General features: G+C 43.4%; 1 protein-coding gene across 4 annotated transcripts in view; it reads left to right on the plus strand.

Annotated features, from left to right (window-relative positions):
* The window catches only part of EDRF1 (erythroid differentiation regulatory factor 1), a 42,448-nt gene extending 17,875 nt beyond the window's left edge, over nt 1-24,573 (plus strand). For 2 of the 4 annotated variants that reach the window (XM_044240710.1, XM_044240713.1), the window contains 11 exons: nt 157-307; nt 2,640-2,828; nt 3,169-3,369; nt 4,768-4,986; nt 6,929-7,152; nt 9,169-9,327; nt 9,483-9,632; nt 10,832-10,985; nt 12,887-13,002; nt 13,877-14,028; nt 23,721-24,573. In XM_044240710.1, coding sequence (XP_044096645.1) covers nt 157-307; nt 2,640-2,828; nt 3,169-3,369; nt 4,768-4,986; nt 6,929-7,152; nt 9,169-9,327; nt 9,483-9,632; nt 10,832-10,985; nt 12,887-13,002; nt 13,877-14,028; nt 23,721-23,883 — 1,878 coding nt within the window. In that variant the 3' untranslated portion in view covers nt 23,884-24,573. Of the gene's footprint in view, nt 1-156; nt 308-2,639; nt 2,829-3,168; nt 3,370-4,767; nt 4,987-6,928; nt 7,153-9,168; nt 9,328-9,482; nt 9,633-10,831; nt 10,986-12,886; nt 13,003-13,876; nt 14,029-23,390; nt 23,580-23,720 lie in introns of those variants that run through there. The other 2 variants (XM_044240712.1, XM_044240714.1) reach the window with 2 other exon arrangements.
* The last annotated feature ends 828 nt before the right edge of the window (nt 24,574-25,401 follow it).

Raw genomic sequence — 25,401 nt, forward strand, 5'->3', positions numbered from 1 at the left:
AAAGAAAATTGGTTTTTCCAACTGTTTCAAGTAAAATGTAGTCTTTTCAAGTCTGTTTTCAACATTTAAATTCCCCTAAATGTGTTCAGGGCCTTATATTTAGTTTCTGGTTGACCTTTAGTTATGTGTCTGGTAAATTTTTCTCCTTTTTTAAAGGGGTTAAAATCTGTGGATAGCAGTATTAAAAAAGAAAGCGACCTTCCTGCAGCTGACCCCAACACCCCAATCCCATTAAAATATGAAGATGAATCCACAAGGGGGGGTCCTGAGGGTCTGGAGAAGCAGATGGCCTTGTTTTTGGACAAAAGTAAGTTGAATTGATGTGCAAATAAGGACTTTTCTATAGAATAGTATACTGGTCCTTTATCAACGGCAGACTTATGTCAATTAAGGCATTCATTGAGAGGAATTCAGGAGAAGGATATCATGTGAATGGAAAGTAGGGGGAAATACCGTTTCATTCAAAATATAAAACAAAGGATAATTTTGACCCTTTATAGATATTCCTAATAAGTTCTGCTTCTTCCAGTTTCCTGCAGCGAGGAGCTAATGCCCTCAGCTCGGTAGGGTTCTCCTAAGAAATTACTGCTTCAGTAAAAGCAGCAAGTGTTTAAGAGCAGACTTGAGAACCAAAGTGCCTAGCCCCAAATCATGGCTTTGCTAAGCAGGTTCCACTTTTTTGAACCTTTTTTTTTTTTTTCCTCTCTTTCTTTCAGAGGAGACAGTAGTGCCTACTTAAAAGTTTTTTTTATAGATTAAATGAATTAGTATGTGTAAAGTGCTTAGAACAGTGCACATAATAAGCACCGTAGGATTGTTGGCTTTCATTTCCGCATGGTCCTTGAATCAGCTGGAAAGGTCACTTATAAATTGTCTAATTTGTTCCTCAGGAAAGTCACTTTGTGAAGAACATGTGGACTCTTAAAAAATTGGTTTCAGTTGCTTAAATGTTTCAGAAGCTTGTATGTTTGAAATACTAAGTGCATCAGTCACATCTGGTCAAGTGTTAAAAAAAAAAAAGAAAGAAAGAAAGAAAAGAAATACTAAGTGCTTTCCTGACTTTTTTTCTCTTCGTAAACATAAGTTGTTTATTGGGCGGGGGGGAGAGTAAATTTAATTGCCCTAAGCATTTATGTATTGCTTCCTGTGTGGCCGGCTTGAGCCTCTGTACAGTGAGAACACCAGGACTTGAGACATCTCTGCCTTTTTTAGAGTGTTTTTTTGAAATGCCTTTTCTCTCGTCCTTCGTCCCCACCTCAGCTGTTAAAATCCTGCTGATGTTCAAGAGATTGATGCTCCCCTCTCTCTCTAGTCAGAATTGATTCTCTTCCCACTTTGTCCTTGAGCACTTACTGAAGCCTGCCTATGTCATAGTTAGATTTGTTGAATGGTTTTATGCACACCCGCCAGTACCGTTGTGAGCAAAAATTGTGTCTTACTCAGTTCTGGTATTCTCACCAAACCTTACACAGAGAAAACAGTAACAGAGGAAAAAGAAATACATGCACAACTAAAACCGTAAGAGATTGCAAGTACCTTTCATTGCTTGGAAAGATTCGTGTTGTCACGAATAAGAAAAACATGAGAAATCTTGAGACTCAGAGACTAGGGAGCGGAATTCCCACAGCATTTTGTTCTCACCTCTGTAGCTGCACTTAAAATAGATTTGCCATGGTTTGTGTTAGCAGCCTGTCTCTACCGCTAGTGTGTGAGATCTCCAAGGATGGAGAGCATAGAGCTTCGTGTCACGGCTTCTGGCGTCTGGCACAGGGCTTGGCACAAAAGTGATCGTTTGTTAAATGAAAAAGGTAGTAGTAGGCTGGATTTCGAATAAAGCATGTTCCTGTGGAGGAAACAGTCCATTAAGAGGGGAGATTAGAAAAAATAGGCATCTTTGTGTAGAAGTGTAGAAAAAATAGGCATCTTTGTAACTTGACTTTGGTTACTGGGAAGTAGGGGTGGAATACTGGGGAGGAAGACAAAAACATCACATAGGAGGTGGGCTAAGGTGCTCAGGACTTAATAAGTGGTGTGAAGCCATTTCGGTGTTCTAGAACAGGGCTCCCACCATAATTAAAGCTTATTTTAGGAAGGTAAACTTTCAGGGGTGCCTGGGTGGCTCAGTTGTTAAGCGTCTGCCTTTGGCTCAGCTCATGATCTCAGGGTCCTGGGATTGAACCCCACATCAGGCTCCCTGCTCAGCAGGAAGCCTGCTTCTTCCTCTCCCTCTGCTGCTCCCCTGCTTGCGTACCCTCTCTCACTGTGTCTCTCTCTGTCAAATAAATAAATAAAAACTCTTCTTTTTTTTTTTTTTTTTTAAGCGGGGGAAGGTAAACTTTCTGGCAGGTTGACATAGACTGGAGAAAGGTCATGCCAGTCATGAGTGTATTTTTATGTCAGTGACCCTGAAAAAGAATGACAGAGTTGACAGCAGGGAGCAGAGCGCCTTCAGAAATCCCAGTGAGGATCTGTTGAAACACTGCCATTTTACTCTTTTTTAGTAATAAAGTGCAGTGTATATCAGTCTTGTAGCCATAGTACCTAAGCCTGGACTGTTTCTATGAAGAAACGTTATTTTTTTATAGTGAGACTTGCATTCAAAGAAAATGTGCTTCCTTTCCCCTCCTCCCATGTCATAGTGGGCTCCCTTCAGAAGGGTAATTATTCCAGTCAATCTGGAATGATCCCTGGTTCCTGGCAACATAAAATGAAACTCCAGCTGATTCTCAAGTCATCAAAGGCCTATTATGTTTTGTCTGATGCTGCCATGAGTCTTCAGAAATACGGAAGAGCATTACGATACATCAAATTAGCTTTGCAGAGCCATGGTAAGTCGCTGTAAACTAATACACTTCATAGGCATTGGGAGGGGAGAACAGAAAAGGCATCTGAATCACAGTGAAGTTTTACTCCTGTTTCTGTTGTAAAATTTAATTTTGAAATAACTTTTTCTAGTCTTGAGTGTATTACTTCGTATTTTATTTTGTGCTGAGTGGTTATCTCTTCCTTTGAAATACACGAAACTACACGTGATAGCTGCCGTAACATAAACTGAAGAGCTACAGTGGTACAAAGCTTTCGGCTAGTAACAACTTTTCTTAATACTCACTGTAGTCATCAACTTTCAATACCCCGGTGTTTTTTCTCTTTCCCACCCCTTCTGCCTAGATACTTACTGCTGCCTCTGCACCAACATGCTTTCGGAAGTGCTGCTGTTTCTGTCTCAGTATTTGACACTCTGTGGGGACATCCAGCTGATGCTGGCCCAGAATGCGAACAACAGAGCGGCGCATCTCGAGGAGTTTAATTATCAAACGAAAGAAGATCAGGAGATACTACACAGCCTCCATAGGGAGTCCAGTTGCCAAGGTATGCCAGTGAGACCGGATGTGCTGTGCACGTGGCATTAGTCCGTCCAGCTCATGCTTATCAGAGTATGCCAGTATGGTGGCGAAAATGTTAGTGTTTTGATACTGCAGTTTTGTTTCATTGATTGCTTAGTTTTAAAATTGAGCATGATCCCTGGTGTATTTGTGTGTTAAGCGATTTTGAAATATTTCATAATTACTAATTATACAACTAGAACTAAAGATAAAATAAGCTCTAGGACAATTGTGTTGACTTTTTTACTCTCGTCTTTTCAGGAGGTTTTCCTCGGTAACTTTGTAGTCAGTGAACCAAGCCATGGTTTCCTTTTGTTAAGGAGTAACAGTTGGGTAAAAGCAAATGAATTACCTTCTGAATGATTTCTGGGGGCTCACATCCAGAGATCATTTTTTTTAAACTTAGTTCATGGCTGACTGTCTTACTGAATATATTACTTTGTTTTGGGGTTGTGCGATTTTAAAACTGGGGGAAAGAATTAGTCCACTGCGTCTGTATCCTTAGTACGGCCGTAAGCTCACTGCAGTCAGGGCGGTAAATGAGCTAGGAGGTCCACCTTTGTAACATATCGTGGCATCGTTGTATTTTGCTCTGAAAGTGTTGACGTTATTTGATATCTGCCTCCCTAAAACTTTTGAACATTTGCCATCTAGGGAAGTACAATGATGGGGATGTAGTATTTCCTCACTTTTGCCCTCTTTCCTTGCCTTCTCTCTTTCTGAGTTTCTCATACTATTGGTTTCATAGACACAGGGAGAAAATCCTTGGTGTTTTTACCACTCCCATCACATTTCATTTAATACACTTGGGCTTGACAGTGACGTTCTCCCATGTAGGCCATGGTGAGCAGCAGGAGTTGCTCCCTTTTTTCTTCCTTGAATTTTGGGCCCTGCACCCAAGTTTATTCCAGTCCCACTGGATGGCGTGTTGAAATCTTTGAGAGCATATGTAGCACTTCTTAAGTGAGGTAAACTGACATTCAAACCATAATGTCCGTTAAGTAGCCTCTTGTATCAATCAGAGCTTTATTTCAAGAACTATTTCCATTAATTAAAAAGAAGAAAAATGATTTACTTTATATCAGTGAACTTTAAGTCTGTACCAGTGAGCAAGTGTGCTTGGTAAAATCCAGATGATGGAAATTGTTTGGTATTTTTGGTCAAGAGAATATTTCTTTATTCAAACATTAATATCCCAGGAAAATGAAGTTTTCTAAATTAAAAGATCTTTACTTTAAAATGTAAAATTTTACTTACATTGAATCTTATACTGGGTTTATATCATATTGGATTTCTTTTGTTGTCTTAAAAATAGGAGATTACTTGAATACTAAAGAAGAAGAGTTCTCAGGACTCACTGTGATGTTTCCTTTTTTGTTTCAAGGATTTGCATGGGCAACTGATTTGTCTACAGACTTAGAGAGTCAGCTTTCAGTCAGTTGTAAATGTTATGAAGCTGCTAATGAAATCTTGCAATTTAGTGACTTAAAAAGCCAGAACCCAGAACACTATGTACAAGTATTGAAGAGAATGGGTAACATTAGAAACGAAATTGGTGTGTTTTACATGAATCAGGCTGCTGCTCTGCAGAGTGAGCGAGTCGGTGAGTATCTCTTTGGAGTCCGCTCTTTATTGCCTCTTCTCATAGAAAATCACGCTGCTTTTATGGTCTGAGCTTAGTATTATGGTACTGACTGGATGTAGAAAGGGGTGCTTTGGGGCGCCGGGGTGGCTCAGTCGTCAAGCATCTGCCTTTGGCTCAAGTCATAATCTCAGGGTCCTGGGATCGACCTTGCGTCGGGCTTCCCTGCTCAGTGGAGAGTCTGCTTCTCCCTCTCTCACTCCCCCTGCTTGTGTTCTCTCTCTCGCTGTGTCTCACTGTCAAATAAAATCTTTAAAAAAAAAAAAAAAAAGAAAGAAAAGAAAGGGGTGCTCTGTTGAAGAATCTTTTATTCTTAAGTTCTTGAGAAATAAAGATAGGAAAATACATTTCCCTTTAAGAGTCATCATTTCAGTGTCCTCTGTTATTCATCTGATCAGAAGTGAAGTGCACAAGCAGCTGTGCCAGGCTCTGTGCCAGGCTCTGTGCCAGGCTCTGTGCTGGGTGTGTAATTGACTACAACATAGCTCTCTTTCATGTCAGGAAACCAGAGAGAAAAACAGATTTATGGGGCGCTGGGCTGGCTCAGTCAGTGGAGTGTGCAACTCTTGATCTCAGGGTTGTGAGTTCAAGCCCCATGTTGGGTGTAGAGGTTACGTAAAAATAAAAAGTCTTAAAAAAATAATAAAAATCTTTGAAAAATATCATAAGCACAGATATGCGGTACAGTAGAAGAGTGGGAAAAGGTGATGTATTTTGAAGTTGTGGGGTTTTTCGAGGGCTTTTGGGAAGAAGGTGTGGTTTGAGCAGATTGGTACATGACGTAGGATATCAACAGGCAGAGACGTGGAAGGGGTTGCTGTCCAGACCGAGTAAGCAGCGCTGAGAAGGACTAGAGATGCAGGGTCCGGTGGCTGGCGAGAGTCGCAGCACGTGGTCTTTTGTGATTCAGGCAGAGGATAACAGATTCAGCTGGGCCTCTGTCAAGTCTGAGAGACGTGTGGACATGGGAGTGGAAGGTCTGCCTCAGTCGCTGGTTAGAAACCTGTACTTAGAGCTGTTTGGGTTAGCCCGACGTAGGTTGGAGATCACTCAGATATCGTGGGGAGGGGATCCATGAGAATGCTGGGAGTGTGAAGACCTGCCCGTGGGAGGAAGGAACAGGGCCGCGGGAGAATGGAGGACGGCAGGTGAGTTAAGGAACGGTGTGTGCCTGGTAGTCTGTGAGCTGTGCTTGGCCCTGGGGTGCAAAGAGGTCACGCTTGTTAAAGAGTTTTGTTATATGTATAATATATGTATTTTATTGGGTAATAACCTGTGCTTTTAAGGTATCTCTAGAGGAGAAAGTCTGTGAAGGAGCATGCAAAGTGGTAGTCAGAAGCCTAGGAGAACTAGATACCACCCAGACCATACCTCTTAACAACTCCATGGGACCATGTGTTCTGAATCTTTATAAAATAGGGCTTTGCTCAGATCTTTTTATTTGCTTATTTTCGTATCTGTCATTTCATAGTGAAAGAGGGCCATGTTTGAGTATTACGTGAGTTCGCTCAGGCCGCCTTACAAAATAACCACAGATCGGGTGGCTTAAACAACAGAAACCATATTTCTCACAAGTTGGAAGCCGGAAGACAAGATCAAGGGGCCAGCAAGTTTGGGTTTTTCTGAGGCCTCTGTCCATGGTTTTTGGGTGGCCACCTTCTCGCTGTGTCCTTACCTGATCTTCTCTCTGTGTGTGCCCCTGATGTCTGTTTCTCCTAGAAGAACACCAGACGTGGGACCCGTGCCCCATCTAGGATGAGAGCAGGTCACTGCAGTGGCTGCACACAGCTGGTTCCTCAGCTGTTCTGTCCCTGTCCTCCTGCCCTTGTCCTTGCCTGGGACGCACAGGGGGTTGACATGGATGTCTGCTGACATGTGGTTTTCTTTCTCTTCTTTTGTGCAGTGAGCAAAAGTGTGTCTACTGCGGAGCAGCAGTTGTGGAAAAAAAGCTTTTCTTGTTTTGAAAAAGGAATTCACAACTTTGAGTCAATTGATGATGCCACAAACGCTGCTCTTCTGTTGTGTAACACTGGGAGACTCATGCGGATTTGCGCGCAGGCGCACTGTGGTGCCGGCGATGAATTTAAGCGGGAGTTCTCACCAGAAGAAGGCTTGTATTACAATAAGGTAACACGCTTGCATGTCCGACCCCATCCATTTACCTACTTGTCATTCACTTTTGCCATTGTTCCCTGAAAATATTATAAAACTAACTAGAACTATAGTGATGGCCCAGGTGGAGACAGAGAGAACACTTAGAGACTGGCCCGAGAATGCGAGAATTTAGTGTTAGAGGGGGCGTATTGGAAAGATGATTATCCAGTAAGTTGTGTTGGTGTAAGCAGAGCAGACAGGTGGATTAAAGGCTGACGTGGAGAAAGGAAACTGAGAAAGTGGAGGAGGAACTTCAGGTGATGAGATGGGACAGGCCTTTCCCGGCACCACACCACAGGCAGGGATCACAGAGTAACCTTGGACACATTTAAAATGTGTAGAAGTAACGATTTCCAAATGCACAGCAGAAAGCAAAATTGAAAAGCAAACCCCAATCTAGTGAAAATATTGATAACAAAGGACAGATCAGAGTTTGTATATAAAGAAGCGTTAAGAACTATTGAAGAGGGGGATGTCTGGCTGGCTCCGTTGCCGGAGCGCATGACTCTTGGTCTCGGGGTTGTAGTTCAAGTCCCACGTTTGCACATAGTGCTTACTTTAAAAATAAATGATATAATTAATGAAAATAAATTGCCCCAATAGAAAAAAGAGTTTAGAATATATAAAATCTGTGTATTTTTTAATGAAAAAATATATACTCATAAAAACTTTTTTAAATTAACATATAATGTAATATTGGTCTCAGACGTACAGGTCTGTGATTCATCAGTCTTATGTAATACCCAGTGCTCATTAAGGGGCAAATCTTGAAAAAAAAACTCGTACACATTTCAAAAAGGGTAGTTAATATGTAAGAAATTTAAAATTCTAAACTTTTATGAAATTTAAATTTAAATTAAAAATTGAATTTCTTTTATCTGTCAGTTGCCAGGTATTCTGGCAAGTGGTAACATCCAGTGTTAGAGATGGTGCAAGGAGCAAGAGTTCTTTTTTTTTTTTTTTTTAATATTTTATTTATTTGAGGGGGTTGCAGAGGGGCCGGGGGAAGGAGAAGAGCAAGCCGACTCCGTGCAATGTGTAGCGCCCAATGGGCTCTGGACCCTGAGATCTAAGGAACATTAGATCATGGTCTGAGCCGAAACCAAGAGTCAGATGCTGAACTGACTGAGCCACGCACGCAGCCCAAGAGCTGTCCTTTAGCAGGTACTTCACAGCTAGGTGAGCGCTAGTGAAGAATGTTTGTGGCATGGGAGGTGTTTTTTTTTTAAGATTTATTTAATTATTGGAGTGAGAGTGTGGGAGGAGGAAGCAGAGGGAGCGGGAGAGAGAGACGCAAGCAGGCTACCTGCCGAGCACAGAGCCGGATGCAGGGCTTCATCTCACGGCACTAAGATGACGACCTGAGCTGAAACCGAGAGGCAGATGCACCCCCATGCGCTGCATGCGTGGAGATTTTAAAATAAAATTGACCTTTTTATAGTTTTTTTATGTTTAGAGATACATAGAAAAGAAGTAGGTGATGCACACAAGAAATGCAGAAATTATTGCTAGGTCATGGAATTAAATGTGATTTGCTTAAATACAATGACCGTGCCCTTTAGGCTGGGGCTCGTAAAGGGTGGAACAGGTTGCTGCTTTTTATAGTCGGATCCAGCAATTTTTTATCCTTAGGCTCATCAAGTTAGTTTCTTCTGGCTTACTAGTTATATAAACACGTTTTCATTTAGAAAGGGAAAAAAACCGACGGAAGGAAGTGCATCCTTGTGCATGAGCCTGAGGCAGAAAGCGCTGAGGCTGGTGCCGGACCCGCTGTGGAAATGTGGCGGGGCCCGCGGCCCACTTGAAGCGGCTCGCCTCGCTGAACTAGTTTCGTTGATACGGTTTTTTCCTTTCCTCACAGCACTGCCCTTCGGTAAACTATTCCCACATCAGATTAACATCTGGGTGATTTTACAGTATGTTTTATTTTCGTGAGTTGTTGGCATTGATTTAGACTGAGCCCGACCTGGATTTTTCCCTCCCTCACAGGCTGTCGATTACTATTTGAAAGCCCTGAGGTCCCTGGGAACACGAGACATCCACCCGGCTGTCTGGGATTCAGTGAACTGGGAATTGTCCACTACTTACTTCACGATGGCCACTCTACAGCAAGATTATGCTCCATTATCTAGGAAAGCTCAGGAGCAGGTAGTAATACTTGTGGGGCTGTAAAAGAAGTCTTCAGCTTCATTTATGCCTTAATAGACATCAAGTATATCTTTTTTAACAAGCAGTATTTGAATATTTTTATTTAAGATTATAGTCTTATCATTTTCTTCTCCTCTCCCTTAAAAAAAAAACAGATTGAGAAAGAAGTCAGCGAGGCTATGATGAAGTCCCTGAAGCACTGTGACGTGGACTCCGTGTCCGCGCGACAGCCTCTCTGCCAGTATCGAGCCGCGACCATCCATCACAGGCTGGCGTCCATGTACCACAGCTGTCTGAGAAATCAGGTACTGCCATTCCAGCCGAAGTTCAATGCCAGGTCCATTTCAAAGTGTTCTGGGTGTTTCTCGTATATTTTACTACCTATTTAAATGTCATCTATTCTGTTCGCTGATTTAGAAAAACTTGCAGTGGAGGTGATTTTTCCTCTCTCATCTGTGCTGTATATTTTTGTCTACTATAATTGGTATTATCTTGTGAAATCAGATATCCTGTGTGCCTGTCCCTCCACCCAGAATAACTATGTCCTGGATTTTCCAGGATGTCTGTACCTTTTCTGTTTTACCATGTAAGTATTCGGCCTGGCAGGGAGCTCTGTCGGAGAAATCATACTATACGTATTCAGTGGTTTATTGCCTTTCACACACATGGTGTTTTTGAGATTCCTCCTGGTTGGTGCATTTTCTTAGTTCATTAGTATTCATTTAATATATCACAGTTTATCCATTTTGTGATTCCTGGACTTTGGTGTTGTTTCACTGTGAGGCTGTAGGAAGCAGTGCTGTGAACAGCCTTGTGTGTGAGGCCCTGCACCCAGGTGTGTGTGTCTGAGGACAAACAGAGGTCCAGGTTGGAGGTGCCTTCCTCCAGGGGGGGGTTGCCTGGCTACTGCTGAGGAATCTTGGGATTTCTCAGGGATGTTTTCTTGTTTGTGTTGCTGTTTCCCATTTCTTAGCTCAGGACCAAGACAGCTTAGCTTGTAGTCCCCTGGGTATGGGCCTTCTCCGGGTGCCCTTACCCTGACACTATCATCCTTTGAGGTGCAGCTTAATCAGAGAGGATTTCTTTTCACTTTAAGCTGGCCCTGGACACTCTTCCCCTTGCCCTAGGAGGTCCTCGCCAAGATTCAGGCTTGCCCAGATGGCCTAATAGCCTAAGGGCAAAAGCAGGCTTTAGCATTCCAAGACAACACAATGGGGACAGAGTTGTCTTTTCAGCAGATAGTGCCAGGATGGCTGGATGTCCTGGGCAAGGCAGTGGAGTTGGATTCCTGCAGCGCCTCATGTACAAAAATTAACCAAAAGCGCATTAAACACCTGACTGTAAAAAACTGTAATAATGAAAGAAAGAAAGAAGACTGTAATAAAACTGTAAGATCCCTAAAAAATAACACTAAGTGACATTTAGTGATCCAGTCAGAGACGTGGTAAGTAGTTATTGTGAAGCCCAGGCGTTAAGATTGGCCTTACTTGATTTTTCACTGCAGGTTGGTGACGAGCATCTGAGGAAGCAGCACCGGGTGCTGGCGGACCTTCACTACAGCAAAGCTGTTAAGCTCTTTCAGCTTCTCAGAGACGCTCCCTGTGAGCTGCTTCGAGTACAGTTAGAAAGAGTGGCGTTTGCAGAATTCCAAATGACCAGTGAGTCCTGACTTTTTCCTTTCGCAGATCTGTGCGCATTGACTTCCTGTCGGATCCTCTTTGAGTGAGACAGACCTGGGGATCTCTCTTGAATGTAAATAATGTCATTTTCTTTTTAATATGCCCATAGTTAACGGCTTTGGGTAGGAGCCAGGAGAAGTCTCTAAACTTTTTAAAGTTTAGGAAGTGGATTTGGTTATGTTCTTTGACCAACTTATCTTTGTAGAAATACTGAAATGTAGCCCGTGCTTTCTTGGGATAAAAAATGTGATAAGTCAGTTGAGAGCATTAGATCTGTGACAACATGACCATGAACAGCACAGGAAGGGAGAAGCAGTGGTCCCATTGGAGTCCTGTAAACCAACAGCGGACACTGGCAGCTGTGGATTATGGAACTAGAACTTAGATCCCGAGCAAGGTGGAGCTAAGTGGGAAGGGAGGGGAAAGGTAGGAGGCAGGTGGATGAGAGCCACCTTTGTTGGGGCAGGCGGCAGGTGCGTGAGCTGGTGGGGAGGGAGGCTGCAGCCGGGTTGGAGGGCGGGGTGCCCACAGCAGGGGGAGGAGTTGCTGCTCCACACTCAGTGTGTCTTCCTGAGTTCTGTCGCTCCTGCCCACGTGCTCCCCTTCTGCAGGAGGGGTCTTTGGAGGAATAGCTCTCGTGCGGTAAAGAAACAAACATTTCTTTGAAGTACAGCTGTTCATTTGATTTTATTTTCAGTTGTTTGCTTGTATAAAATTAAAATAAATGTAATATTTACCCTGGTAGATGACTCTTTCAGTAGAGGATCCCAGAAGGATACACCAGACAGTGATGCTGCCTTGGGGATGGCACCTGGGGCCCCAGGAGGAAGGCCTTCACTGTTTTCTCATTCAGCCTTTATACATTTTGAGAACTTATTACCTATTCAAAAGAGTTTTTAAAAAATAACTTTTTACTGGGGTGCCTGAGTGGCACCATCAGTTAAGCATCAGACCCTTGATTTTGGCCGAGGTTGTGACTCAAGGTCATGAGATCAAGCGCCATGTCAGGCTCCACGCAGTGTGAAGTTTGCTTGAGACTTCTTTCCCTCTCCTCCTGTCCTTTCCTCCCCCAACCCCTCTCAAAAATAAACACACACTTTTTACTGAAAGTATTTTTAACTTTCTGCCAGTGTATACTAGATGGCAGGATTAATAGTAGCTCTGTCTGGGGGTGGGTTTGGATGACGTTTTTCATTTGCATCTTTAAATTTTCTGCCATGTTTGAATTCCTTCAAGAGAGTGGGTATCATTTTCATAAAAACAGATACTGGAAACAAATTTGCTAAGATGACAAGTATGGTTAATTTTCCTTCTAAAAGAAAGTTTAAAAAAATTGAGTACCTGAGAAAAGCAATGTAAACATTTGGGGCCTTTGGACCAGACTTGGCCCAGCTGGTTTCTTTGACCTAACGCTCAAGTCCTCCATCAGGTGGTTGTGTTCTCACCCTGACAGAGCTAAATGGTGACGCGGGAAGACAGTTGTTATTTATTGTTTTGTCTAGACTTAATATTTTCATATGGGGATGATTACTGAGAGTTGGATTTGTTTAGATTCTCATGAGCAACTGTTAGAGGATTTGAAAGTCCGTTTTCATTAATACATTGACACTGGATGGGTTTCTAGATTTATATTTAAAGGAATGATCATTTTGGGGTGTCTGAGTGGCTCAGTCGTTAAGCATCTGCCTTTGGCTCGGGTCATGATCCCAGGGTTCTGGGATCAAGCCCTCCATCAGGCTCTCTGCTCGGCGGGAAGGCTGCTTCTTCCTCTCCCACTCCCCCCGCTTATGTTCCCTCCCTCTCTGTGTCTCTCTCTCTGTCAAATAAATAAATCTCAAATAAATAAATGAATGATAATTTTTGTGTTTTTAACACTTTAGGTCAGAATAGCAATGTTGGAAAATTAAAAACACTATCTGGGGCTCTTGACATAATGGTGAGAACTAAGCATGCATTCCAGCTCATCAGAAAGGAGCTTGTAGAGGAATTTGACCAGGTAAATGGAGAAAATATATATTTGGTTTTTGTGTGTCTTAAGCTAAGTGGTGAACATATATAGTGAGCAGTTGGGGTATATGTTTGTGTTCTTCATATCGTGTGTATATGTGTATATACAGACATTCATACATATGTGTGTTTTCCACTAAACTCATTAGCAGGGATCTGTTGTATTTTCTTGGTGGAATTATTAAACTCTTTAAGTTGGAACTATCTATTTTGTATTAAAATTTTTCTCTTTAACCACATGGAGCTTAGTAAGACCCCAGTAGCATAACGTCTCTGTCGTGTTTTCCTTTTGCTTCTTTTGCTCTTTTTTATTCTTCTGTTTGTTTTTAAGAAAGAAGGAGTTGTGTAGCTCTTTTGTAATCTCTCCGGAACTGCAGGGAGCAGGTGACCCATTAACGGGCTGAAGCTCCTTGGAAAGCAGTTCCGGTTTGCCTGGCATTCCAGCATTCAGGGTGCCTTCTGCTGTTGCTGAAAGCATCCCAGAGGCCCCCATGGTCCCCCAGCCTGTTTCTTTATCCGGCCCAGGTTTGTCCGGCCCTATAGCCTGCCCATTTCCGTCTTGCTCCTTTCTGTGCGGTGTTGCAAAGCAGGAGATTTCCATTCGGGGTTAATTTCTTCTGTATAAGTGCTTGTTAGGTGTGAGACATTTTTCTCAGGTTTTAGTCTGTCAGAGTGATCTCTGAGGCGGGAGAGCTACTGCCACCAACAAGCTGTGCCTGGAGAGAAATAAATGACCTAGAGTTTCCTTTTTGTTTTGTTTTTGGCTAAAAAGTTTACAGAGTGAACTGAAACTCTGGTCCCTTCATTTTACCATGAAGCGGTCACTCTCAGGCGGCTTAGGTAAAGTAACTTCTTGTTTTCAGCCTAAAAGCGATGAGTCCACTCCAGCTGCTGATTCCTCTCCGAGTCTTAATCGAGAAGAAGTGGTCAAACTCCTCAGCATATTCGAATCCCGGTTGTCATTCCTTCTCCTTCAATCCATCAAGCTGCTGTCTTCAACTAAGAAGAAAACAAGGTAAATGCAGTGGTTATTTGTGGAAGTTTCTTTTGTAGCACCTTACCTGTAAAAAGGCAGTAATCTCTACTGACCGAATGAAAAGATAGGTTGTATTCATTCTTGTCTTTTATGTGGGTGATCAGGTGTTTTAGTGGTGCTTTTCCTGACTCGGTGACTCCTCTCCGTGTGTCCTACTACATATTGGAACTACAGAAGCAGATCTTGCTTCCTAAGAGTAAATACCCTACTGGTTATAATGCTTTCCCTGAGAGATGACTGGCCCTGCAGTGAAGAGCCCGCTGTTTCTAGTAACTCTCCCTTGTCTGTAGTGGGAGGCAAGACTACGGTTTTGATCCTCAGCCCCGAATGTGCTAATAGCAAGGAGATGACAGAGCATCGAAGTCTCTGCAAAGCTCAAGAACTTAGTGAAGAGAAAACAGGGAGCATCTCAGCAAAAAACGTTCTCCTACACCTGTATCAGCTTGTACAGTTCTGGTGTTCTGCCAGAGTCATTATGTTGGCATCATTAACTTAACTTGAAACTCCAGTAGTAAGTACTAGGTCAGGAAGGTAATACAAATAATATGTCTTTCTTTTTTTTAAAATATAAGTATGGTCTGACCATATTACAAAATTTGGAAAATAGGAAAAAAATCATTGTACATATATGTTATCAGTTATTCGATGTGTATTTTATGAATTTATAATCTTCAGGTGCTTTGTCTCTGTATTTGTTTTTGTTTACAAATCGTAAAATTTACTTTCGGCGCTATATAGTCCTTCAGGCTTTGACAAACAAAAACAGACAAGTGTCTCCTGCCAAAGCCATGACACAGAACAGTTCCATCAGTCCAAAAATTTCCTCTTGCTGCCTCTCTGTGGTCAGCCCCTGCTCTGCTCCAATTCCTTAGATCTCAAGGAGAAAGCTCGGTGGCTTTTACCGGTAAGTGTAGCATCAGCTGTGGGTTTTTGTAGCTGCTCTTTATCGAGTTGAGAATGTTCTCTTCAATTCCTAGTTTTTGTCACAAATGGACATGAAATTTTTGTCAGACGTTTATTGATGCACACGTTGAAATGACCACATGGTTTTCCTCCTTTAGTCTCTTGGTATGCTGGAGTTCATTGGGTTTTTTTGAATGTTAAACCAGCTTTGCCTTCCTGAGGTAAACCCCACTTTGTTGTTATGTGTCATTCTCGTGTATCCCTGGGATTCTGTGTGCTCATACTGTGTTGAGGACTTTTATGTGTGTTTGTGAGGATGGTTCTCTTCTGTAGTGTGGTCACGGTTCTGGTCTTGTAGTAGTTTTGTCTGCTTTTGGGATTGGAGCAGTGATGGCCTTATTAAATCAATTTGCTAGTGTTTCCTCTTCTAGTTTTTAGAAGTAATAGAGTTATTTCTTCCCTAAACTTTTGTTAGAATTTACTAGTGAAATTATCTTAACCTAGAGTTGGCTTTATTGAAAGTGTTTCAGAATGACTTTTATTTCTTTTCGTAGGTAAAATACTGTTCAAGTTGACTTTTTCTTCTTGAGGGATGAAAGTCTATTTTAGCTGTTGTCAGATCAGTAGGTTCACAGTATTCTGTATTATCCTGTTAATGTCTTAAGGCGTTTGTAGTGATAGCCCTCTTTTCATTCCTGATAATGCCAACTTTTGTGTTCTTTTTTTTTTTCTTTTAGTCTGATTAGGAGTTCATCAATTTTATTGATCTTTTTAAAGAACTGGCTTATTCGATTGATTTTTTTCCCCACTGTTTTTCTATTTCCACTGTCACTGATTTATACATTTCTCTATATACTTTTCTTTCTGCTTATTATGGGTTTAATTTGCTCTTTTTCTGATTTCTTAAAGTGGAAGCTTAGATTATTGACTTGAGACCCTTTCTCTTTTTTAATATAAGCATTTTCTATAAATTTCAGTCTGCTTTTGCTACATCTCACAACTGTATTTTCTTCTTTCAGTTTAATATTAATTTTTTATATCCCCTGAAACTTCCTCTTTGACCCCTGTGTTATTTAGAAGGCTGCTGCTTAGTTTCTAAATAGTGGGACTCTCCAAGTAATCTTTATTTTGGATTACTAATAATTCCATTGTGCATGGAGACCATACCTAACTTCATATGATTTCTCTTTTTGGTGTACGTTTGTGTTATGGCCTAGAATATGGTTTGTCTTTCCATGTGCACTTGAAATATACAGGTATCCTGCTGTCTTGGATAGAGACAATGGAAATGTCAAATAAGTTGGTTTATAGTATTCAGGTCTTCTGTGTTCTTACTGACTTTCTGCTTGTTTTATCGATTACTAAGAGAGGAGTGCAATTCTCCAACTACAGCTGTGGATTCATCTATTTTTCTTTTCGGTTCTGTCAGTTTTGTTTCCTCTGTATCGATGTGGACACATTTCTTTCTTATTTATTTATTTATTTTTAAAGATTTTATTTATTTATTTGACAGAGATCACAAGTAGACAGAGAGGCAGGCAGAGAGAGAGGAGGAAGCAGGCTTCCTGCTGAGCCGAGAGCCTGATGCCAGGCTCGATCCTAGGACCCTGAGATCATGACCTGAGCTGAAGGCAGAGGCTTTAACCACTGAGCCACCCAGGCACCTTGATGTGGACACATTTAGATGCACACACACTGAGGATTGCTTTGTCTTGGAAAATTGACCCAAGATATCATGTGATATCTGCTTTTTATCTTAATATAGCTACTCAACTTTCTTTTGGTTAATGTCTTCTTTTCTTTTAAACTTAACTGTGTCATTTTTAGTAAAAGATTCTTATAAATGACATTCAACTGGGTCTTGTTTTTTTTAATCCAAACTTGTAACTGGTGTGTTCAGACCATTCACATTTAAGGTGATTTCATATAGTTAGATAAAATCTAGCATCTTGCTAGCTAGCTGTTTTTTCTCTCTTCTTGAGTTAATTGAACATTTTCTATGATTGTATTAGATTTCACTTTTGATTTATTATTTATACTATTTTTTGAATGTTTTGATGTTTGCCCTAGGGTTTAGGTTCACCGCTTTAATCAGAGACCACTTCCCCATGATATATTGTGGTACCACATGTTGTATGAAGACCTTCAGATAGTCACTCCCAGTTCCTCCCTCTCATTAGTTGTGTTACCATTCATTTCGCTTTTACATATGTTATAAACACACAGTATACTACTACTGTTTCTGCTTTACATATTACCTTTTAGAGCAATTAAAAATAGAACAATTTATTTTTATATGAATTTATTTTACCTTCATTTATTCCATTTCTGGTGCTCTTCTTGGTGTAGATACATTTTCTTTCTGGTGTCCTATTCTTTCTGCATCAAGAACTTCCTTTAACATCGACCAACAAAAATTCTTCCATTTTGATTGTCTGAGAAAACCTTTATTCTTCCTTCAGCTTTGGGAGAGGTATTAGCTGGGTATAGAGTTCTTGGTTGACAGACTTTGATCCCACACTTGAAGGATGTACCTCCCTTGCCTTCTGGCCTGCATGTTCTCTGACAGGAAGCCCGCTCTGGTTCTTACCTTTGTTCTTAGATATTTGTTTGTTATAAAGGTTTTTTATTTGACACAGAATTAGAGAGTACAGGTAGGCAGAGCAGCAGGCAGAGGGAGAGGAAGAAGCAGGCTTTCTGATGAGCAGGGAGCCTGATGCCTGGCTCAGTCCCAGGACCCTGGGATCATGACCTGAGCCTAAGTCAGCCGCTTAACCAACTGAGCCACCCAGGTGCCCCTATTCTTAGGTATTTCATGTGCCACTTTTCCTTCAGCTGCTTTCAAGATTTTCTCTCCCACTCCCCAGTAGTTTGAACATGATGTTTTTGGGTATGTTGTGATTTCTCCTTCCTTCATAGGTATTTTTATTTCTTATGTTCCATTTTCTCTTTCTGTGGTGCCAGTTTTACCTATGCTAACCTATCTTCAAGTTCATTGAGTCTTGATTTTGTGTCATTTACAGTTGAACTTGTCAAAAAGCATTCTTTATCTCTGTTTACTCTGTTCCTCATTTCTGGTATTCCCATTGGGTTTTGCTGTAGGTTCCATCTCTCTGCTGAAGGGACCATTCTGATCTTGCACACCGTCCACATTTTCATTGAGCCTTTTAGTGTATTGATCAGTGTCATTTTAAATCACCTATCGGATAGTTCCAACATCAGTGGCATATCTGAGTCTGCTTCTGTTGATTCTTTGTCTCTTGGTGTATGTTGTTTCCTTACGTTTCTACATCTCCTAGTTATGGGAAACTGGACATCTCAGCCTGAGGGAAATAGTTTTAACCGTGCCTGGAAAGCTCTTACACCTGTCCCATGCTAGGCCTTTAGTATGGGGCTTGAGTTTGTTTTTCTAGTCTGGAGCTGAGCTGTCGTTGAGCCTTTGTGTCGCTGTGGTTAACTTTTCATGTCTGGCAGCCTTCAGTTTCCTCAGGCCATGCTTGTGCCTAGTGTGGGGCCGGTCTGGTGAGGGTTTTTCTGAATGTCTCCTCCACCTTTAGTGTTAGGATTTTCCTAAGGAAGGTTTGTGGTACCTCAGAGAGGGTCTTCACACTCTCACGGTTCTCTCAGCTATATTCCACTCCTGCTTGTCCTTCAGTGCTTCTAGGCTGCTAGGGAGGGCAAAGAAGGTGGGCCAGGCCTTCTCAGTTGGTCTGAGGAAACCTCAGCCTTGAGCAGCCACTGCGTCCCTAAGTGCGAGGTGTGTGACCTCATACTCTTCCTGCCCCAGCGGCAGGGTAGAGTGGCTTTATCTGCATTGACTTTCACTAGTGCCCTAAGGCTGTCATTGCTCCTTGCCTTCCTCTCCCTCAACTATACCCTGCAGATTAAGGCTTTCAGTCAGTCCTTGGAGCAAAGGGTCTGGGTGGGGTTGCCTGCCGTGCTGTAGCTCTAGCTGGTCCACTTGCCCAGCCTGCATGAAAGTCGCTTTCTTAGGGCTCTCACCAGTTTTTTATGTGAACATCTTGGGGGGTCCTTGAAGAAGAGCCTACGAGACAAGGGGAACTCATCCTCTGTCTGCAGCCCCCAGGGACCCTGCACTCCCTCGCCAGCCCTCACTCTGCCTCTTCTAGCTCATTAGCTGTTTTAGCTAAATTCTTAGCAGTATCTGGGTATCTGGTTGCCTCTGCCTCAGCCAAGGAAGGACTTCCGGGTCTCCCTGTCCGTCCTTAGTTTTCAGACTCCTTGCTTGCCCAGGGATCCCAGTTCTTTGATAGATTCATGCAAAGTCATGAACTTGTAGTTTGTCCTGCTTCGCATTGCCGTGTTTGTCAAAGGGTGGGAATGATACTTTTTCCAGCTCTCTACATTCTGAGATTCTCTACATTCAGCTCTCTACGTTCCCTCTCCAGTAAATGCTCTCAGATCATTCTCTGTGGTCCACGGAGAGCTTTTGTTTGGGGAGGAGCGCTCAGTCTTGGGTGCGCTGCCATCTCGGCCCCAGTGTTTATCCTTGGGTCGGCTCCGTGTCCTGTCACCATACCCGCAGGGAGTGTGGTTCAGCAGGTGACGCCTGTCTTCTGAAGAAGTGAAGAACTAAAAGGCAGAGGAGACAGTGTGAGTAGTGACACGCAGCTGAAAAACTTAACGGCTTTCCTGTTTAACAACAGTGGGTAAATTTTAAAATTTTTTCTTGGTTTCCACAAGGTGGCAATATAAACATAGGACATGTGAGAAACAGTGATTCACTGATTTTCACAAATTGATGGTTTGAGCAGTTCACTACCAGGTGAAGCTTCAGTCTTACAGTATCTTTTACAAACACAACTGTCAGGGCGCCTGGGCGGCTCAGTCTCCTAAGCATCTTGCTCTTGGTTTCAGCTCAGATTGTGATCTTGGGGTCTTGAGATTAATCCCCCAGGCCAGCTCTTCCCTGGGCCTGGAGCCTGCTTACGATCCTCTCTCCCCCCCGATCCCCACAGACTTGCACACACACTCTAAGAAATGAATTAAATCTTAAAAAAAGAAAAAGTGTTGGGGGTGCCTGGGTGGCTTGGTCATTAAGCGTCTCCCTTGGATGCTGAGATCATGATCTCAGATCACGATCAAGGCCCCCACCCCCAGTCAGCAGGAAGCCTGCTTCTCCCTCTCCCACTCCCCATGTCTCTCGCTGTCTGTCTGTCTCTCTGCCAAATAAATAAAATCTTTAAAAACAAATAAAAGTTTTAAGGAACTGTCATGTGTACAGCTTAAGTGATTTTTATTTTAGTGGAGGGTCTTGTAACCTGTTTTTTCAGGTCATTAATACACTGTTGGAAAAATGCAGCCTAAGTTTTCATGCATGATGCATCAAGTCCTGTTTAGCTCATTTGTGTTCATTTGTCAAGGTTTATTAAATAAAAGACTGTTTAATGTGATATTTATGTTTATACAGTTTATATGTTGATAGGCTTCAAAACCTAGAGAAACCGGTTACTGAGTCAGTGACTGCGTTTCTCTGTGTCACTGATCGCACGTGGAATCATGGGATTTTATTGTGAGGAGGGAGGCCTCCCGTGCTGTCTCCCCACAATCTGTGAGCGTTCCTGTTTGGAGTAAGGGAGACCAGAACTTTTTTTTTCTTTTTTTAGTCGTATTTTAATTTATTTCTTTGAGAGAGAGCACGAGTTGGGTGAAGGGGCAGCAAGAGAGAGAGCAGCAGACGCAGGGCTCCATCCCTGGACCCTGGGATCATAACCTGAGCAAAAAACATGCTTAGCTGACCGAGCACCCCAGCTGCCCCAGAACTAGACTTTAAAAGGAAATAGTATGTTTGGGTTTTCTTTTGATTATTCTTTACCTACCACAGCGCCGCTTTAAAAAGAAACCGCTTAGGTCGCCTGGGTGGCTCAGTGGGTTAAAGCCTCTGCCTTCGGCTCAGGTCACGATCCCAGGGTCCTGGAATCGAGCCCCGCATCAGGCTCTCTGCTCACCAGGGAGCCTGCTTCCTCCCTCTCTCTCTCTGCCTGCCTCTCGGCCTACTTGTGATCTCTGTCAAATAAAATCTTTTAAAAAATAAATAAACAAACAAATAAATAAAAAGAAACAGCTTAGGGGCACCTGGGTGGCTCAGTGGGTTAAGCCTCTGCCTTCAGCTCAGGTCATGATCCCGGGGCCCTGGGATCGAGCCCCGTATCAGGCTCCCTGCTCAGCGGGAAACCTGCTTCTCCCTCTGCCTGCTGCACTGCCTGCTTATGTTCTCTCTCCATCTCCCTAATAAATAAAATTTTTTTTAAAAAAAGAAACAACTTAGTAATTAAAAATCTTAATTTTCCTAGAATGTTCTTAAGACGACTGACTTCCTCTTATGATGACCAGCGTTATCCTGCTAGAAATGCTTGTTTTGTCCGTTGGGTTGTGTTTGCTTTTTGGATGAAGAATTTATTTACTCTTGTACTGTACTTTTAATATTCACTGCTTTAGCAGATAGAGCCTTTTGATCTTCTTTTGATGGCTTTGGGGTTTCGTAGAACGAAAGGCTATGCAAAATAGAAGTAATTTCTGAGGGTTTGGAAAGCGCTTGACCACAGTGCAGAGAGCAGATCTTTTGGCTGTATGGGCTGTTCCTGGCCATGTAATATGTACATTTAATATTTGGTTAAGATAAAAGAAAAAGAGAGGAATGGTAGTCACCTTTGGAAAAAAGATAAGCCAATGAAATGTTGGGACCTTTCTTGTTAGAGTTCATGGTTCAGTGACACTATTGATGAGAGTTGATTAAGGATGAGAATCATATGTAGAAATTGGAAGATGGGCTGCTTGGGTGGCTCAGTGGGTTAAGCATCTGCCTTCAGCTCAGGTCATGATCCCAGGGTCCTGGGATTGAGCCCTGCATCGGGCTCCCTGCTCGGTGGGATGCCCATTTCTCACCCTCTGCCTGCCACACCCCCTGCTTGTGCTCTCTCAAAAATATTTTAAAAAAAAAATTGGAAGATTAAGATTTAAGATTCAGAAGTAGGATCAGGACAAATCTCAAAGGGTTTTAAATTTATGATTCCAGCAGCCATCAGTTATCTTGAGGCCACCAGCTAAAATGTGGTATCATCGTCCATGAGGGAAAATTGATTTTTGGAGCACTGGTTCTGATTAAGTACTACTGCCTTGATTTGCCGGTAGTTTAAATTTCTTGTAAAGTCCTCAGAGGTTTTATAAAGTCAGCCCCACCCAGAATGAAAACAGCCCTCTTAGGCCCAAACTGTAGACAGTGAATGCATTTTAAACGATCACTTTTACTGTGCCACAGGTGGTTTGAAAGGATTGATAAAAGAAGTAGGACTAAGAAGGAGAAGAGACAGGCTTCTAGAGAGGGGTGTGCGGGGCCCACACTCTTTCCAGCCGGGCCAATGGTCAGCCCCAGTGTGGACAGGTGGGTCCTGGTGAGGAAGAGTGAGTGGAGCCATGGAAAGGAGGAGTCGTTCTCATAGCCCAAGCCTTGATGTACACCAGAGGGAGGTTCTAGACTGCTGGTTTGCTCTCTGGCCGGCCTGATGAGCGCTCGGGCAAAAGCAGAACATTGGCACATTGGTGAACGGAAGGAACAGAGCATTTGAAGTCAGAATATGTTTTGACATGAATCCAAATTATTTAGCCCTTTTGAGCCTTGGTTTTTACATACATGAAGTAGGAATGAATATGTCCTTGCCCTTCTGAGGCAGTGGTTACCACGCGGTTCAGATGCAAACGTGCACATTCTGCAGAGACGATCTGCTGTCAGCTGTAGATGGTCACGTGTGGCCAGAGAGTCGGTATTGCATCTGGACTCGTTTAAAAAAGGAAAAAAGGGCGCCTGGGTAGCTCAGTCATTAAGCATATGCCTTCAGCTCAGGTCGTGGTCCCAGGGTTCTGGGATCGAGCCCTGCATCGGTTCTCCACTCAGCGGAAAGCCTGCTTCTCCTCCCACTCCCCCTGCTTGTGTTCCCCCTCTCACTATGCCTCTTGCTGTCAAATAAATAAATAAAATCTTTTTTAAAGTGTTGGGGGGGATGCTAGAGTGAACTGCCATGTAATTAGTAATCTTTTCTCCTAGTAAGACAATCTCTTGCTCTGTCCTGTGGGGGACCTACTTTCAGAGCAGCTGAGTCTGTCAGAACAGTTCTTGAGTGTGTCTCGGACGCTGTGCCCGAGGGGCGTTGTTCACACGAAGTTCACGGGCGGTGTAGATATGTTGAGGTGGGCTAACTCCCAAGTCTGGAGTCTGGGCTTCCGGCCGGCACAGTTCTAGCCCTACGGAGAGCATCCCCACCTTCACGCTGGTTGATCTCGGGGGGTCACGCTCAGCGCAGAGAAGGGAGGACATAGGGGACAGCTTTCCATGCCCTCCCTAGCCTGGCTCCGCCGGATTCTCTTCACCGCGTGTGTCACCTGACACGCTGTTCCCTTCTGGCTCCGTGTGCGTCTTCCAGCCCAGCTCCCACCTGAGTGGAACGCGATGCCGAGAGGGCGGGGGCACTGGGTCTGGCTTGTCCGCGGCCGGGAGCCGCTCCCCATGCGCAGGACGCGCTCCGAGACTCATAAACAGAAGGAACGTTGGTTCTGATGGATGTAGCGGAGTACGTGTCCATGCACAGGCCTGTGAACGGTGGATACAGAAGGTGAGTATGAAATGCACAGAACTAGAGCACCTGCTTCCCCGGGGAGAGTGACGGGCCGTTCCTGTGGACGGTTTGGATTCTTCTTGAGCTGTTGGCAGGCATCACTGTGCACTTCACTTCTTTGCTTTTGTTTTAACGCAGCAGTAATACTGAAGATGACGCAGTCCTCAAAACCAACAAGCAGATCTACTCCCAGCTTTTGAGAGCTACTGCTAACAAAAACGCAGCCCTTCTGGAGAGAATCGACGTCCTCGTCCATCTGCTGGACCAGCTCGCTCGCGGCGGCGGCGGCGGGGTGCAGTGACTCGTGCCCCAGGCCCCGGCCACGGAGATGCTCTAGTGCCTTCAGCTCTCGGGGGCAAGTTTGTCCACTCGGTGCTTCGTGTCATTAAATATGAGGGAAATATCCACTTACAGCAGGCCTGGCAGGGGAGACTCAGAGTGCTCTTTTCCCGTGACAGACGAGTCATGGTTGAGTTCTTGGACTTCTCCATTGGAAGTGCTACAACCAGAATCCGACTTGGAGCTCCTGGCATTTGTTTCTTGGAGAAGTACATGGTACCTCCGTGTTCGCAGACTTGCTGTGGTGGCCGGTACACTTGTAGACATTTTTGAAGTATGTTAAGCTACATGGGTTTTAAGATAATAATTATTTTGGATGACGTTACTTTGGTCAAGGGAACTTTTATCCAGATGACTCTAGTGGTTCAGATGGGTTAAGGCAATGTCCTGTGCATCTGCAGGGTCTCCTCCTCAGCTGCACAGAAGAAAGCCTGTCCTCCTCCAGCTTCGGTGCGGGATATGGTGGAGACTGGCCGTTGTGCCAGTGTCTGTATTTAATGCATGTTTCTGGAAGGATCCGCTCTTCTTTGACTTTGTATGACAGTTGATCAAGAATAGGTACTACTCCCCCTCTTTTTTTCATTTTAAACTTGAAACTGTGAATAAGGTAAGAAAACTATTTTGAATAAATAAATTATTTATTTAAAATGTCTGTATTTTTCCATTTTATGTTCTTCGCTTTGATTGAACTGGCTTAATGAGTGAATTTTACAAAGGAAAGATTAAAACATTAAAAATAAAATCGTGCTACTAAGTTCTCCCTAGAAAGTCACACTCACGACTTGCCACTGTTGCTGCGCAGTTCCTGTCCCCTGACCTACAGACGGCCTCTGTTTTTTTCCGAGCTACAGCATGCGACACTGTGCTTGTCCTGTCCTGCTAAAATCCGTTTCAAGGAAATGGAACAGAAATCAAGCCGACTCTTTCCTGTCAAGTAGATGGTTGGGACTTTGGTGCATGAGGGCTTTGTAGACAAGAGCCTGCCCTGCTTCCAGGTCCGCTGGCCTGGCCCCCAAGGTCCATTCCAACCTCCGGCCATCTGCAGACCCCTTTCCCGGCAGATCATGCAGAGCCCCTCCGCTCAGCAGCCACACCTCTTGGGAGGAATCTGAACTCCGTGGAAAGGTGTTTGAAGCTGAGTTTTTACAGGGCGCTTTCTCATGCGCTGGGACTTTCACGTGTTCCTTGTGTGTGGACACCTGTCCCAGCTTGGTAGAGCTCCTGCTGGCCCCTGGCCGTCTGTCCACTTCCTTGTTACTTAGTTTACACTTCCTTGGGAAAGATTTGCATCCATTTTCAAAAATTACTGAGACATTTCAAGTTTTGACTAAGTCATGAAGCTGATGCACAGAATCAGCCGTGTCTCCTGTCAGGACAGCGGTCACTCCGCTTCCCCTGTCGGCAAGCGCTGTCTCTGCAGGTTAATTCTGCACACCTCCACGGGGAAGATCTGATTTTGAAGCAAGCCAGTGTCAGGGAT

Source organism: Neovison vison, chromosome 2 (assembly GCF_020171115.1).
Source record: "Neovison vison isolate M4711 chromosome 2, ASM_NN_V1, whole genome shotgun sequence".
NCBI lineage: Eukaryota > Metazoa > Chordata > Mammalia > Carnivora > Mustelidae > Neogale > Neogale vison.